The following is a 15806-nucleotide window of genomic DNA, read 5'->3' on the forward strand; positions in this document are numbered from 1 at the left end:
TGTTTGCTCCATTAAGTCTTATGCACATAGAGCCTCTTAATTGCAGTACCTGGCGGTAATGTCTTCCCAGGTCCTGAGTGTGATTCAATTCCCTGGAGAACAAAATCCAAGCATCCCATCAAGATTTCATACTTCATGTATACATTTGAAAATCCAAGACAATGCAAACATCAAGTTCAGCATAAGGTGACATCTTTGTGGCATTGTTTTGTCTTAATCAGCTACCGCGAATCTAATTTTTAAGCCGGAAGACTTCGGGCTGGCTGGAATACAAACCATGCTCCCCTTGCCTTTAATAATCAGCAGACAGAGGCTGTCAGCTTGTTCCTTTTTAGAAATGCAGGTCAGCACAGCATATGGTGCTAAGGAACTTCCCATGCCGCAAATTCAGGAAAGCTCGCGTGTGACATCCAACTCATTCATGTTTGGGTTGTGTAGGAGGCACGGTTTTCCAGTCACAGCTCCCAGCTGCAGAGCACACAGAGCCTTAGCACTGAGCAGTGCTGCAGCAATGAAATCTGGCACCATGCCCTTCCTGCCTCAGTGCACACCGCTGAAAGCCTCCCGGAGTACTCACGTTCTCTCCTTTGTGCACTACAGGACCCGAGTGCCATGCCAAGACCAACTTCCCAGGACCTTGCAGGTTTCTGGGACTTACTGCAGCTCTCAATTGAAGACGTCAGCATGAAGTTTGATGAACTGCACCAGTTGAAACTCAATGAATGGAAAATAATAGAATCACCTGAAAGGAAGGTAAGCAGACCATGGACAATACCATTTACTCCCCATTTGTAGTTCTGCAGTCTCCTTGTGTTAAATACAATAGTGAAACACATTAGGTTTCTAACCCTGGGAATTATTTAATTGGCATGGCCCAATATTTACATGGAAACTTTCATCAGATGTGAGGAGTCTTTTCATTTTTAACAACGTTGAGCTGAATTATATAATAAATAAAATGGATTTTGCTAAGCTAGTTTACTCCATGACACGTTTGTTCAAATTATTTGATTCACTTTCTAAAGGCTAGAACAGAAATATGTTCTTATTAATTCAGACAGAAGTCAATAGCCCAAGAATTCACACAAGGTAAATTCAGCACTCTGCTACATTTGAGGCAGCTAAAACTTGAACACTGCAGTGTTTAACCCTGCCTGCATGACACAAATGATAATAGAACCAGAATGAGAGCAAAGCATGTGACAGAACATAGCACAGGTCATACTAAAGCTCAGCTGACATACTTCTGAGGGACAAAGTGCTGCTGGCGAACTCGCTGCACCCCTGCCCTGCAACTGCACTACTGGGGAGATGCCCCACATGATGCTTACAAACCAAAGGTGACACATTGCCCATAAAAGCAGTGTAATTTGGAAATTGCCTTTCCCCTCTCTAGAACTTCATCCCTTACCTTGACTACCCCACTATCCTTGCTCATTATTGTATCTGTCAGATGAAAACAGCATTTGGTTTGGGTCAGTACTGTTGGCCTCAGGTGAATATTTGTTTGGTTTGGGAGGAATTAGGAGGCATTTTGACAACTTTTTCATTTCTTCATGCTCCTCTTGGATTTTAATTTTCAGCCAACGGGTTGGTGGATGGTGAGTTTGCAACTCTTGCTTACTAGTGGCAACTGGAAGTAAGAAATTATTATAGTGACAGCAACAGTGATATTCCAAAGAGAGAAATAACTAAAAGTGGAAAAGAAAATAAGATGGGATGACAGGAATGGAGCTTTTATGAAAACAGTAGATAGAGAAAATAAAGACAGGCAGAACTGGCAATCATGGGGAATAGCATCTTAGGCTGTTGCACTGTTCCTGTTTAATACAGAACTATATTTTTAAATAACCTTAGTTACTTAGTCTTGGCTATTGCATTTGGATAGTAGAGTCAGAATTAGTTTAAAAAAACCAAAGAAACTCAACTAAATAAAAACAAAACAAAACAAAAACAAAAAAAAAACCAAACAATGAGGAATCTGTAAACCATAAGTGTATCAGTTCAATTTTTGTATTATTTGAATCCTGCTGTGCATCAAATTAACTGTGTTCTCCATAAGGAACAGCCCATGCTCTGGATTATTACCATTACTTTAAGAAATTATATAGCAATAATATCTATCTTAATAACTCTACCTATACAAATAAACTTATGGAGTCTTCATCTTCAGGGCTATGCAGTCCAGTATTAAAAATGAAATTAAAAAAAAAACAGCAACAAAAAAATCTGATTTAACTTCAAAGTTGCATTTAATTTCAAGTGCACTTTGAATGGAGACGGTATGAAATCACGTCCAGAGGTCTACCTCTTCTAACTTAAATTAGTGTACAATGCCTTGGTTATAGGCCCTCATATGATATTTTACAGTCTCTAAATGGTCAAAACAATTCTTGATTTAACACCTGCAGAGAAATTTACATCTTCTTTGGTAATAAAATTGACTGACTTCACTTTATAATTTGATAATTCTTCAGCATAATTTTCTTTAAAATGGCACAGGCTTGCAAGCAGAACAATTAGCCCTATGTTCTCTCTCTGGTTGGCGTTTGAATGTTTCCATAGAGCAATTCCTAGAGGAGACTAAACTAATAGACACGTATACACAGCTGCTATCTCATACCCAGCTGAGGCTAAACTCAGTATGATTAATTTAATCAAAAATCCTGTCCTGCTAATCTTAGAGAGTCTTTTCACTTGATCAGACCACACAGATGCGCTGAATTCTTATTGGAGAGACAGTGTGTGTTTCTGTTTATAATGAGTGTAATAATGTGTCAGCTTAAATCAAACAAATCCATATGAAAGTGAGGTGTGCAGATTGCATGTGCCAATACCTGCAAGGATGGTGGAAGGAAGGGCAGTCTTTTTTCAGGCACAGGACAGCAGAATGCCTAATGGTTGTCAAATAAGAGGGTTTTGTCAGTGTCCCTAGTGTGGATAGCTGTTCATGTAATCCATTAGTCAGCTGATGGGCAAGCACAAACTGAGCATGCTTGATGTATGTAATCAGTATTTTGCATTTCATGTCTTTGATGTGCATGCTCTGCTGACAAGTATCTTTTACATGCAGCTCACCCTTAGTTTTAATGCCCTGTTGCAGGAAGAAAGAAAGATTCCTCCTCCTGTACCAAAGAAGCCCCCAAAAGGAAAATTCCCTATCACAAGAGAAAAATCTCTGGACCTACCTGACAGACAACGGCAAGAAGCTAGAAGACGGCTGATGGCTGCCAAGCGAGCAGCCTCTTTCCGGCAGAATTCAGCCACAGAGCGTGCAGACAGCATTGAGATCTATATCCCAGAGGCTCAAACCCGGCTTTAAAGACAGAATGCTGCAGAGTTCCTTTTTTTAAACAAAATGCTTGTACAGTTTGTCACTTACCTGGTAATTTTTGTCTCATTCTCTCCACTAAATATGCCCTTGATGTTGTGTTCTTTGTGCCATAAGCACAGTGGAATGCTTTTGATTTCCTCAGAATTTGCTGAGCTCACCGCAAGAACGACTTCTTTTTGTATTTATTGTCTGACTTACAATCAGCTACAATGGATAGGGCTTGTCAAGACCTGACTTATCCAATATATTCTCAGAGGACAACAAGAAACACCTCTTGAGATGGAACCCAGCTTACTTTTTGTTATTTATATTTTTATAAAATGTGTGATAATTAGGGATAAGAATAACAAACTATAAATGGGTGCATCTCACCATTCACTAGAGGCATTAGCTAATTCAAGTAGAAGGTGCTACAAATGTAAAGAGCAGGAAAGAAAGAACCCATTTATCTCCTTGACCTTCAGTTTCTTTTCCTAGAATCCAGCTAACACATTTACCCATGCGCTCTGCCACTCTTCTCATCTTTGTTACTGCAAAATAACATTAGGCCTCTCATCTCATTCGAGTTTCTGGAGATGAACAGGGATATCCGGCCACTAAAACTCCAAAGTTCATCAGAAACCAAGAAGCATACAAGTCTGGTGATGGTGGGAATATCCACTAAGAAACGTTTGCTGTTAGCAGTATAACGACACTCTGAAACCTAAGCAAAATTGTAATGCAAGAGGACTTGATTGATGGGTGAAAGGAAAACAGAAGCCTTAAAAAGTTAGATCTTCTGTAGTAAGATGAGTAAAGAAAAAGTTATACTCGCTCCTTTGGACCATTCATTGCATTTTTAACGGTTCTTTTACATGTTAATATTTATTTTATAAACCTTCTCTCTTTCATTTCAAGAGCTGTGCTACATGTACTATTTCAAACTCTCAAATTGTTATAACAATTGAGTTTCCAGGGTATCCTTGAGAACAAAAAAATCTTGCTTGTTTAAAATGCCAGTTGTGATGTTGTAAACAGTTTAAGAAATATGAATGTGAGTGGTAAGTATATATAAGTTTAAATGGTTATGTTAAGGTAAAGGTGAACTGTGGTTTACAATTGTATTTTTTTTTAGAACTATTTTTCTATGCAGTATCATTTATGGCAAGAATAAGGTTCTTGCTTGCTTCAGACATAGGGGGAAAAAAAAACTGACTCAAGAGATAAGTGATTTCCAGCCATGGAATATAAGGAAAGTAATTTATTTTTAAGCCTCATATTGTCAGAAGAGATAAGTGGTAGCTACCACAGTCAAGAGGCTTTCATTTAAAACAAGTTAGGACAGAATTATTCCACTTCACCTACCTTCCAGAGCCAACCAAGCAATCCAGCACTTAGAAGTCTTCAGGTGAAGACGCAATAAAATGAGCAACATGCAGCCCCCAATACCAAGGTTTGAGTTTTATTGAACACAATTTTAGGTGAAAAGAATGAGAAGCCAGTGAGACAGGCAGCCCCAGCTACCACATTCCCTGTTTAACTGCTTTAACAAATGCAATGTATTTAGCCATAGGCAGAACAATTCTTTAATTATACTCAAGCACTTTGGTTCTTCACCTATTGAGCACTTTAAATCCAAATCCCACACACCCTGCAGCCTGACGGATGAGTGAAAACGTGAAGTACCATAGGTTATGCAGATCTGACATTGCTTCAAATCTGTTTTCTTTTGTTTGGTTGCTTGGTTTTTTCCTTCTTTTATCCTACAGTGTGTGGTATTAAGCATGAGTTCTGTCTTTCGAAAACTGATAAAGCATGCTTGGCTTCAAAGTACGAATCTTTAGAGATGAAGTTTTGAGAAGTTCCTGTGAGAAGACAGCCCTGTAAATTGAGCCTGGTATCTGGTATATACTTTACCAAATAGCCTTAAACTATATTTGAAGCAAAAACCAAGACGAATGTATACCCTTCAAGAATGCAAAAAAAAGTAAGAAAAAAAAGAGAAAAAAAGGAATAAAAAATAATAAATCCCTGAAATATTCTTCTATAGATGAAAACATTATATTCCCCATCACTTGTGTTTTCAAGGCATTTTCTATTAAGGAAAGAGCTGAATCCTAGGCAGTGTACAATATTGATGCTACTTCCTATATTTGTTGTAGTATTTTAAGTAAAGAAGTACATGCAGAGACTGGCATCTTTAGTCTTGAAAAGTGGTATGTTAAAGTGGAGCTCCTAATTAGAATATCCACACAAAACCAAAGCCAGTATTTTTCCTATATTGAAGAAATTTAAAATAGAGACACACACACACCTGTACACATATGGCAGCTGACACATTTTATCTAATTTTCTGTACACTTCCAGGAGGAATCACTTTACTCATTTGAAACCTCCTACCTGCAGCAACAGGTCATACAATTAAGACAAGCTGTACCTAATTCTGCCACTAATTAGACTTTATGAAGACAAATTGTAAACCAAACAGATTACAGATAAACTGAGACCCCAGCTGGCCTAATAATGCTGACTTGGGGGAGTCTGTATTCTACATTTCCCATGCTGTTATAAGAAAATTCTCAGTATAAGATTTATAAATCTATGATTTCTGTTTGTTTCACCTTGTTCAAACAAAAAAAAAAAAAAAAAAAAAAAAAAAAAAAAAAACAAAAAACCCACAAAAACAATTGGAAAAAATCAAAAGTAAATGAAATGCCTACCATCAAATTTGATAATGTTGTCTGTTCACACTACATTTTGAAATGCAATATATTAGATTGTTGTACAGGTAACATTTTATCTTTTAAGGCAAATAAGCCATTTCAATTTACTTATTGTACACCTGGTTAGTTTAGAAAGATAACATTATGCTTATAATATTTGTCTTGCAAATAAATCAAAGTCAGATGGCTTCATTCTCTGACATGAGAAACACCATATCTTAATAAATATATATCCAGATCAATTTTAATCTGACCCCACATCACAAAAATAAAAGTCAGTTGCAAAACCAAAGTAGGTGGAATATAAATAAACAGAAAGATAGGAACTAGAATGCTTTCTCCTTTGAGAGTTCATGGTATAGAGCCACTCACAACAGCTGAGTATAGCAAAATAGTCTAGTGTTTAATTAAATATTAATTGGGCTAATATGTGTTTTAACACATTAAATCTATAGAAAGTCTCTGTTCATTTAGTCATTGCCTGTAAAACAAAAGTATACTAAACAAAATTCAGAAAATTTAAATGAGGAAAAATGCCAGAATGGTAAAATTGTTGATATTTGCCATACTTATTTTTCCTTTGTATATTTTTTTAGATTTTAAATCCTTTGTAATTTCGTGAAGTACATTATGAAGTGTTTTATTATTTCATGTCCACCTGATTAGAATGGCCTTTGGCAGAATGCAAACATGAACAATGTTGTACAGTTTAATACCAAAAAATGATATTTTGATTCATGCTTAAATCTTGACACTATATTAGATTTGAAATCAATCAGGAAGGAATTAAAGCGTGCATAGGAAAGTGTGTGAATTTCATATATAGAGATAGATATAGCATATATTTCATATAATATAAATTATTTGTTTTAAAATAAGCCCACATCCTGCTGTATCAGTAAATTAATACCCTACTTCCTCAGCACTGCATCTAGTATATATTCAAGGAATGATTGGTTATTGGGTGGTTTTGCAAGTAACTGCTATGTGACGAGTGTCACACGTGGTGCGGGGTGTCTCATGGGGCCCGCAGCCTCCTCGTGGCCTGTGGAAGCAGTGCCCTTGAGAGGTTCCTGGCCTCGTGGCACCTCAGGCAGTGTCACCGTTCTGTCCCAGGCCCTCTCCGTGCAGGCCCCCGGCCCCTTGCCCGGAGCAGTGGACCTCCACATCAGCCCAGCTCAGCCTTTTACACTCAAAGCCTTGAGCCTGCCCTGCCCAGCTGGTGGGTTTGATGTCCTCCTCAGCATTTCAGAGTTGGCACCAGTGACAAGGGCACACTGGAGGCTGACCCATCAAGAGCTGGTTTGTGCATGCTGATTTGAGGTCTGAAGCTGGTTTGGCAGCTCCAGGTGTCAAGCTGTGTGCACTGAAAACCTGGGAAACCAGAGCCTCAGTGTAAGGGAGCTTAAATGAATCATGGAGCAACGTTACTCCCATTACTGTTCCTTGAGCATCTTATGATGCAGGGATACCACCCGCCAACTGCACTTGAGGTAAGGAATATCAGCAAACCCCTTAATGTCTAGAGAGGTGCTTCCTGGTGTATGACAGGTTGACACCCACACTTACACAGTGCCTTTCATCCAGAAGGATCTCCAAGCACTTTATTAGCCAACACACAAACTCCAGGCTGGGCTGCAGCTGGGACAGGTAACCCAGCATGGCGGGATGTTGGGGGTTCTCCCACCTGTCCCCATGCTGCTGGGAGTTTCCTTCCACAGCACACTTCCAGCATCTGGGACCTCACAGTCTGAGCCTGTGCTGAAGGAGAAGAAAAGACTCACTGAACTAAGAGGAAGACCTGAGCAAAGCAGAGATGAGGGCAATCAGTGCTCATACCATCCCCTAGGGAGTAGGCAGGGAGTGATGAGCATCAAATTAATCTTCCAGAACAATCTCTGCCTTTTCTGTTCCTGACAATGGCAGTGAGGTCCCAGCAGTGGAGGAGCTCCCTGGGAGGGTGCCAGAGCAGACTCCTGGCTGGTGCCAGGCACAGGAGCTGATGGCACTGCCAGCTGAGCCCTCTTGGTCAGGAATCTTGGCAAGTGTCCCCTTCGCAAGTGCATTTTCCCCACTTTCTTAGCAGGAGAGATCCATCCAGGGTCCTTGCTGCACAAGCAGCTTTCCCCAGGCACCCTGTTCTTTCCCCAAGTGTGCCCTCCAGCCCAGCTAAAATGAGGGATGACGTGGGGCACAGCACTGAGGTATGATGATTGTGTTTTGGTTTGGGCAGCTGCTCTTTCGTGAGACTTAGCCCCAACCCTAAGGGTTCTCTTATGGCAGAGCAATGGGGGAACCTCTCTCTGCATGGACAGGATCAGTGGATGAGGGGCCACCATTTCATACTGCACAGAGCAGAAAGAGGATATATACATTTATCAATATATACACATAATGATTTTTCACTGTCAAGGTTCCAGAGAACCAGATCCAGGAACCACAGTCAACACTCACATTCCTGTAGATTGTGCCACTTTCTTGCAGCTCATCCTCAACATTGATGGCTGTGGCAGGTTCACTGCCTACTGCAGCCCCATGGCCCATCAGCAGCTATTCACCATGTTCACCTCCAGGGACCATCTTTCAGGAACATGGCATGCTCATATGCATATACAGAGTCCTGTCAGGAATTAAGCCCTCTGTATCCACAGAAATTGCTTAATTTATCTCTGAAATGCAGCTACCTCTATGGCATAATGCTGTAGCTGTTTAACTACATAATAGGCTATTCAGGACAGCAAGTATAAAACCCAAATTGAAATGGAATGTTGCCCAAAAAAAAAAATTTGGCCAGCATATGTGAGCTGATTCAGCTCCTCTTAATGAAATAAAATTCCAATAGCTGAAAGGGGCCATGGCATTCATTACTGAATGTCTTTTCCAACATAAACAATTCTATGATTCTGTATCTAAAAATGGTATTCCAGATCTTTTCTCATTAAATGCATATTGTGTTTCATAAAAGATGATGGCAGAAGAAGACTGCACGTTCACTGATCCACTTTTCCACACCCAGCTTTTGTCCCATTACCCTTCATTGCCAGAAGAGAACTGGGCTTTTGAAGTTAGATCGTAGTTAAGGTAAATTAGTCTGTCTACACAGCTTGCTCTTTAACTGAGCAAACACAGAACAGTTTTCATCAGCTGGCAATTTAATTCTCTATTTTATTAAGGCCAAATTGTTATTTTTCTAAATTGGTTTTGTTGGACAGGATTTTTTACTTCTCTAGGTACAAAAACATGGATATTTTCACCTAAGCATAAATGAGGAGGAGGCTTATTTGAATATATAGTCATTATTCACAAACACAGTCCATTAATGAGGAATTTTCTTCTTCTTACCTTGCCACTCTTTCATTCAGCACACTATTTCCCATTCCAAAAGCTTCACTGTCATACAAGTTTCTTATTTCTGAGATGGATTATTGCAGAGCACTGGGCTAAGTTCTGATTCCAGTTGTATTAGAATCAATGCTCAGAAACTGAAACCAGAAAGAAATATCAGATCTGAATCAATATAATTCAGATCAATATCTGACTCAGCAAGTCTGAGGTAGGAAGGACTCCACGTTCAAGGTAGCAAGTGTGCCATTACTTTGTAGGAGCTCATTCTTCCTTTCAGGTAGGTTAGAGTCATGCAGAGGGCTCACTAGTAGATTTGAATGTCTGAAGAGAGTCCTCACAAAGACATGCCATCTTTGTTTATAGTTACCATGGAATCCACATGCTCATATCCATGCTTTGATTTACCCTTTGAAGGTTTAATAAAATGGCCATCTCATTTTAAAAGGGCTCAGCATGTATGTATTATTTAGTTCAATTTATACATTAATTTCCTGACTGAAATAAAATTCCCTTTCAAGTAGCCTGGCTTATATACTCTAAAACTGTTCTTTCCTGAAGAAAAGCCACTATGACTGTGCAGGATTTTCTGTACAGAGACAAAACTCATACTTTCATTTACCATGGACATGCCAAAATAATCAAGTGTGGCCTAAGGACTAAATTAAATGCCTCCTATAGAACTTCAAGGAATGTTAGAACCAGGAAACTAGCTGTTTAGTTATCATTAAAAGTATATATAAATATATATAAATATATATATACATAAGAAATCATATCAACAATGAGGATGAACTGAGTGCCAAATATTCACCATCTGTATAAAGCTACACTTCATTAGAATTAAACTATTTTATGTAATTCTTTCTCATGCTTTTATGGTTCTTTTGATAAATTCTATTTAGTAGCATGCAGGATACCTAAATTGAATGTACAGTATGTTGTTTCATTGCTACAATAATTTATTGCTTCTCAGTAATATCTTCTTTACCAGAATGTTATTTGTTACTTTGAAGACATATTTGAAAATTGTTTTATTATTGAGTTATTCTTTTTTTCTTGATTCTCTACTCATCTTCAGCTGATTGTAAGAAAATGTGCTTCACTATTTTGCCCCATGGCTCTTTTATGAAGCTGCCTCTTTCAATTGGTTTATGTATTGTTTATGTTCATCTCCTGTAAATAATTCTGCAATTAAATTTTTTGAGAAAAAATAGACTACATTCTTTATTACATTTTAAATTTTGCATTAGTTAAAATCTGACATTTCCAGCTAGGCAATTTGTAGACAACACTAAACTATTACTTTAGACTTGTAGCCTTTGGAGTGTTAGGAAATAAATTATAAAAATAAATTTGTTAGGATTTTTAGCTGTAATCAGAGGAAGATGCATATAAAATCTGATGGAAAGTAACAAATAATGGAATAAGCCATGACATTTCATCAGTGTTTTTTGATTTACAGTGAATAATACTATAAGTATAGAATGTCATCCACTGATTTAGAGTGAGAACATTGTGTATCATAACAGAAAGAATACTAGTCTCATTTGCTTGTAAAAACCCTACAACTGAATTACTTGTAAGCAGTCATTAGCGGGCAGAAGTAACTGAACGGATTTGTTTTGACAAAGTGAATCCTGAAGCATCTCTGTGTGTTTTTGCTGTTTGCAACAGGATAACCAAAAAGAGCTTCTAGCCTACTTCACGGTTTCAGCTCCTTTCAGGTCAGACAAGTTTCCTTCTGGGAATGGCTTTAGCAACTCGGCAGAAAATTTGATGAATACCTTGCCACATTTCTTGATTAGACAAAAGCCGTGGTAGGCATGAAACAAAGATTAGTCTAAACAAAGGAGGTATCAGAAATAATATGAAAAATATAAACTTATTTAGCATAGAAAAGTGCCTAGTTGCTTGAATCATTAGATTTTTATTTCTCATGTATTATATATACTATTGTAATTCTTAGGAGCTCTAGCTACAGATCACTTGTACATTTGAACATTGTACATTTATAAACTGAAAATTTTCCCTTACCAAGAAGAGTTTACCTTACCAACCAACAGATTGGAAAAAACAGATAGGCAGACAAAGAAGAGAAACTGATGGGAAAAAGTGAGATGCTTTTAATTAAAATGAAGAACAGCATCCCAGCATCCCATCAACTGTCATTTGTTTTGCAGCCACCAGAAAAAGAGGGGATAATGAAGTGAAAGATACCCTCAGGGATGTCTTCCCAAGAAGGGATTGAGTTCAAGAAAGAACGTTTGTTTGAAAACTTAACACAGAGGTGATGAATTTTGGCATCCTGAACCACCTGGAGGTGAAAGATGACATCTCCTGATTTAATGACTGGTGCTAGGTACACCATGGACATGTGGTGTTCAAAGAGGCTGTGAAAGGTCTTGACAGTAAGACCAATAAAATTCAACATTTGATACTCTGATGGCTCATTGCTTCTATGAAGGAATTTTCATTTTTAATATCTCTTGTGGAAGGCTCAAGATTTTCCAGCTATATGTCAGCAGTTTTTATGAGAATGAAATTTAGGGAGAGGTCATTAGAGCAGCTTAGTGGTTGTTTTTGTCTATATCCTAACACTGGATGTTAATGCATGGAGCATCACTTCCAGCAGTTCTGTACTATTATATCAGAACTAAGGCCTTGATCACTTCTAGCTGAAATTCCAGTAGCCTCTTAACTTCTCTTAGCCTTCATGAGTTCCCTAAAATAAGCTGATCCTTCCTGCAATCTGGAAAAGATCTCAGGACTAACAAGCAAGCTGTTTCTTGTACAACAGCTTCACAGATGGTTGAATGTCAGCTCAGTATTACAGGCATACCCATATAAATGAGGACAGGCATCGCTGATGAACTAGTAAGGTCAAGTAAATCTGGGGCATAGATGTGACATATTTTATTTCAATTGCTGAACCAAATAATCAGGTGCAGAGTACATGCTCTGGAATGAACATTTATTCCAGGTGAACTGCACTGACACTGACAGTGGGTTTGTGGAAGGCTGCTATTGTTTTTACTGTAGCAGCACAGCTGAAGTGTGAAAATTTTGAAATGTAGACAAGTACCTTACATAACCTATTGCAGCCCTAACACAATCCTTCGCACAAATTTTGCTGTGACTTTTTAAACAAGCAATTCATAGGTAGGAAGAGGATAACACGGTGATAAAAACTAGGCAATGCTGGTTTGCCAACATCGTGTCATGTCAGCCAATTTAATTTTTCTCTTTAACATGATGAATGGCCTAAGGAATTAGATAAAAAAGAGTAGGCTGTGATAGATCTTCATTTCACTGAGGCTTTTGATTCAGTTCCATTTTCATATAAAACTAGGAAAATATTCTCTAAAGGAAGTTTTTTAAAAATTAAAACTGATGCATCTAAAAAAATTATTTTAAATATGCATATATGTTTGACCTTTTGTGAATTCTGAAGGCCTTTTGGAGTGTGAGAAGGAGAAAAATCTAACCTGCTCTCAGTACTATTCAGCGATTTCATTGACAGCTTTGATGATTTACTAAAAAAACTTCATTGATGTGGGAGTATTATATTCATTGACCTGGGAATAGTTACAGGCTCTGCAGAGGATATGACCAAAAATTCACAGCGATCCCAAGAAGACAGGCATGCTTTCTAAATTCAGTGTGATGTATTTCAGTTAGGAAAGAACAAAAAATGCTGTATTGAATGCTATACTAAATGTTGTACTCGGATGTGACAGAATATTCTTTTGAGAAAAAGCAGAGCAAAGAAAATGTGATCACAAGCTAAAGGAGAGTCAACCTGATGCTAAATCAACACATGCTAAATCACATGCTCTTAAGAAAAGAGGAAATCTAATAGTGAATGTATTAGCATGTCATTAAATTAGTGTGGCTTAACAAATTATTGTGCTGTGTAATCATCCATGTATACACAATCTTAAATTGCAGCGTGCACACATTATTGGGCTTGACATTGCAAGCCAAGCTAAAACAAATTACCCACAGAAGCAAGAAGTCTTCAGATCGATAAAAATCAAGCTGGTGTATGGAAACATGGCTCATCCTCCCCCATCCAGGCTGCTCAGTAGAAATCTCCATGGGCACTGCATTTTGCTCCATGTCAAGTGTCTAAGGACTTCTAACAGACTTGGGTGAAGATGATATTTGTCTCTGTCCTAGGTATGAACACCAGCAGGTCTGGGATACAGGGCAGGATGCTTTTTGCCTGGTCGTCTGCCTGTGTTTAGGAACCAGACTGTCATATTTGGGCAATGGTGGGATATACACTCTCTGAATCTTGCTATCTTCAACTTAGCCACTTCCACCCACATTCTGTCTGAGATGGCAGAAATTACCCTCTGGATCTCAAGCCAACAGTCAAACACAAAATGTGAACAAGTGAGATAGGCAGAAATATTTCATAATGCTTGAAAGTGACGCTGACTGGCTGACTACTCAGTGACTCCACTGAGAAAATGGCAAATCAGATGCTGGGGATGTAGGGACATTTCCTGTGTGCTAAGAGGTTCATGTTCAACTTTGTTCAATGCTATTGAGTTTTGGTTAGAGTATTAAATTCTGTTTTGGAGGAATTGAAAAGCAGTGGAAAAAATTTGAAAGAAAGTAAAAGGGATTACAAAATATTTAGAAAGCACGACATAAGTGAACAGAGTTCAGAAGATAAATTAAAAAAACCTGATTTGTTTCAATCAAATGAATTGTTATGAGGTGTTAATGAAATCGTTTCCCCATTCCCTGGAAGGAGGTCATTAGCATCATTAGAGAAAATGTCTAGCTTTTGTTTCTTTGGATAAAAGTAGTGAATCCCTGTTTAATTACTTAATGCAAGGACAAGGTAGCACAAATATCCTATGTGGCTTTGCAGCTCTAATCCACATGTCAGAACTCCCTGAAGAGCCACAGGAACCACCATCCAGCATCCTGGCTGCACATGTGCTCTGAAAGGGATGTGCCTAGATCATCATGACAGATGATCCTATTTATAAGCAACTGTCCATTTGCAAGTGTGAAAGAGGCATTCACTTGCCGAAGCTGCCAGTGCTGCTCCCCAGCTCTTCCCAGAAGGAGAAGCTGACCAGGAAGAAGGATACAGGAGGCTAGAGCCTCTGCTGGCCTCAGCACTTGGGGAGGTGAGTGCTCAGTGTCACCACATCTTCTCTGTGTGTTATGGGGTTATCTGCTCACAAAGGAACAAAGATGTGCTGTTCTTGAATAAAACACCTTAATACTAAATAAGGAAATTGCAGAAAATTGGCGATAGTAGCTGAGTCAGCACTGTTCTTTTCTCTGTATGAGGTTCATATCCCTTTTTATTAGTACCAGGCACTAGGCTGCTTGAGGTGCTACAATTAAGAAAAAAATCTAAAGAAAATTTCTGATCTACATGAGGAGTAATATCATCTCAGCCTTTACCCCTGAAGAGAAGCCCAGATCCTGACCAGGAGTGGACATTATTAACCTGCTTAGCCAGAGTCTCTTCAAAAATCTTTGTGATTGTTGTGTGGCTCTCATATCCTTTGTGACCCCCAGTAACTCACCTGCATAGGTGAGACTATCTGAAATATGGAGGAGTTTGTCAGAAAGGCTCTGCACCTGTCACTGCCATACTTACAGGCTTCCTCCTTGCACCTGAGCACCATCACACTCACTGCAGAGCTTGGAACTAAAATATTTGAGGAGGACAGGGCTTAGGTCAATGGAATGGAAAATAGTGACAAATCAATTTAAATGCAGATCCTGGAGGAGTATATTATAATAGACTGCTTCAGACAAATCTTAAAAGGAAATTAGCTTTCATAAAAATCAAGGATTCAGTGTATTAAAAAGTGACATAATCCCAATCATAAGAGAGGTGTTAAATCAGTTTTGCCAGATAGGAAATCACAACTGAACAGTAAGGGAAGCAGATGAATCTTGTGCTTTGGGGTTTGAATATGTCAAAGTAAATTCTGTAAAATATTTATAAATTTATGAAGTATAGACAACATCTTTTTAAAATCTGGTATTTAGAATTTTATGAATGTTTATATTTATATATTTATGTGAGTCTATGTGTGTATGCATATATATGTATATACATATGTATATGTGTAAATATAATATGTATGTTTATATTTATCCATACAGAAATAAAAGAGAAACAACTGTAAATTTTATATATATTTAATATTTTTAAATGACCAGAAATCATGTTCAGTTTGGTTTGTGCAAGTCTGTGTCTCGTGATAAAACCATTTGCTTGTCTAAATCACAGAAAGAGGAAGCAGAATAGAAAGACTAAGGAAAGGGAAATCCTACAGAGAAAAACCAATGTCAATGCTATATTCTTTATTCTTGGCTTATTATAAATACATGATTGCTTTAGCTGATTTGGAATAGGACTTTACCATAATTCTCCTTCACTG

At 38.2% G+C, this 15806-nt stretch overlaps 1 protein-coding gene across 26 annotated transcripts in view; it reads left to right on the forward strand.

Annotated features, from left to right (window-relative positions):
• DLGAP2 (DLG associated protein 2) overlaps positions 1-5341 on the forward strand; it is a 452231-nt gene extending 446890 nt beyond the window's left edge. For 24 of the 26 annotated variants that reach the window (XM_068183587.1, XM_068183591.1, XM_068183590.1 and 21 more), the window contains 3 exons: positions 601-753; positions 1584-1601; positions 3104-5341. In XM_068183587.1, coding sequence (XP_068039688.1) covers positions 601-753; positions 1584-1601; positions 3104-3322 — 390 coding nt within the window. In that variant the 3' untranslated portion in view covers positions 3323-5341. The remainder of the gene's footprint in view (positions 1-600; positions 754-1583; positions 1602-3103) is intronic. The other 2 variants (XM_068183609.1, XM_068183583.1) reach the window with 1 other exon arrangement.
• Positions 5342-15806: the final 10465 nt, after the last annotated feature.

The sequence above is a fragment of the Anomalospiza imberbis genome, chromosome 3, assembly GCF_031753505.1.
Source record: "Anomalospiza imberbis isolate Cuckoo-Finch-1a 21T00152 chromosome 3, ASM3175350v1, whole genome shotgun sequence".
Lineage (NCBI taxonomy): Eukaryota > Metazoa > Chordata > Aves > Passeriformes > Viduidae > Anomalospiza > Anomalospiza imberbis.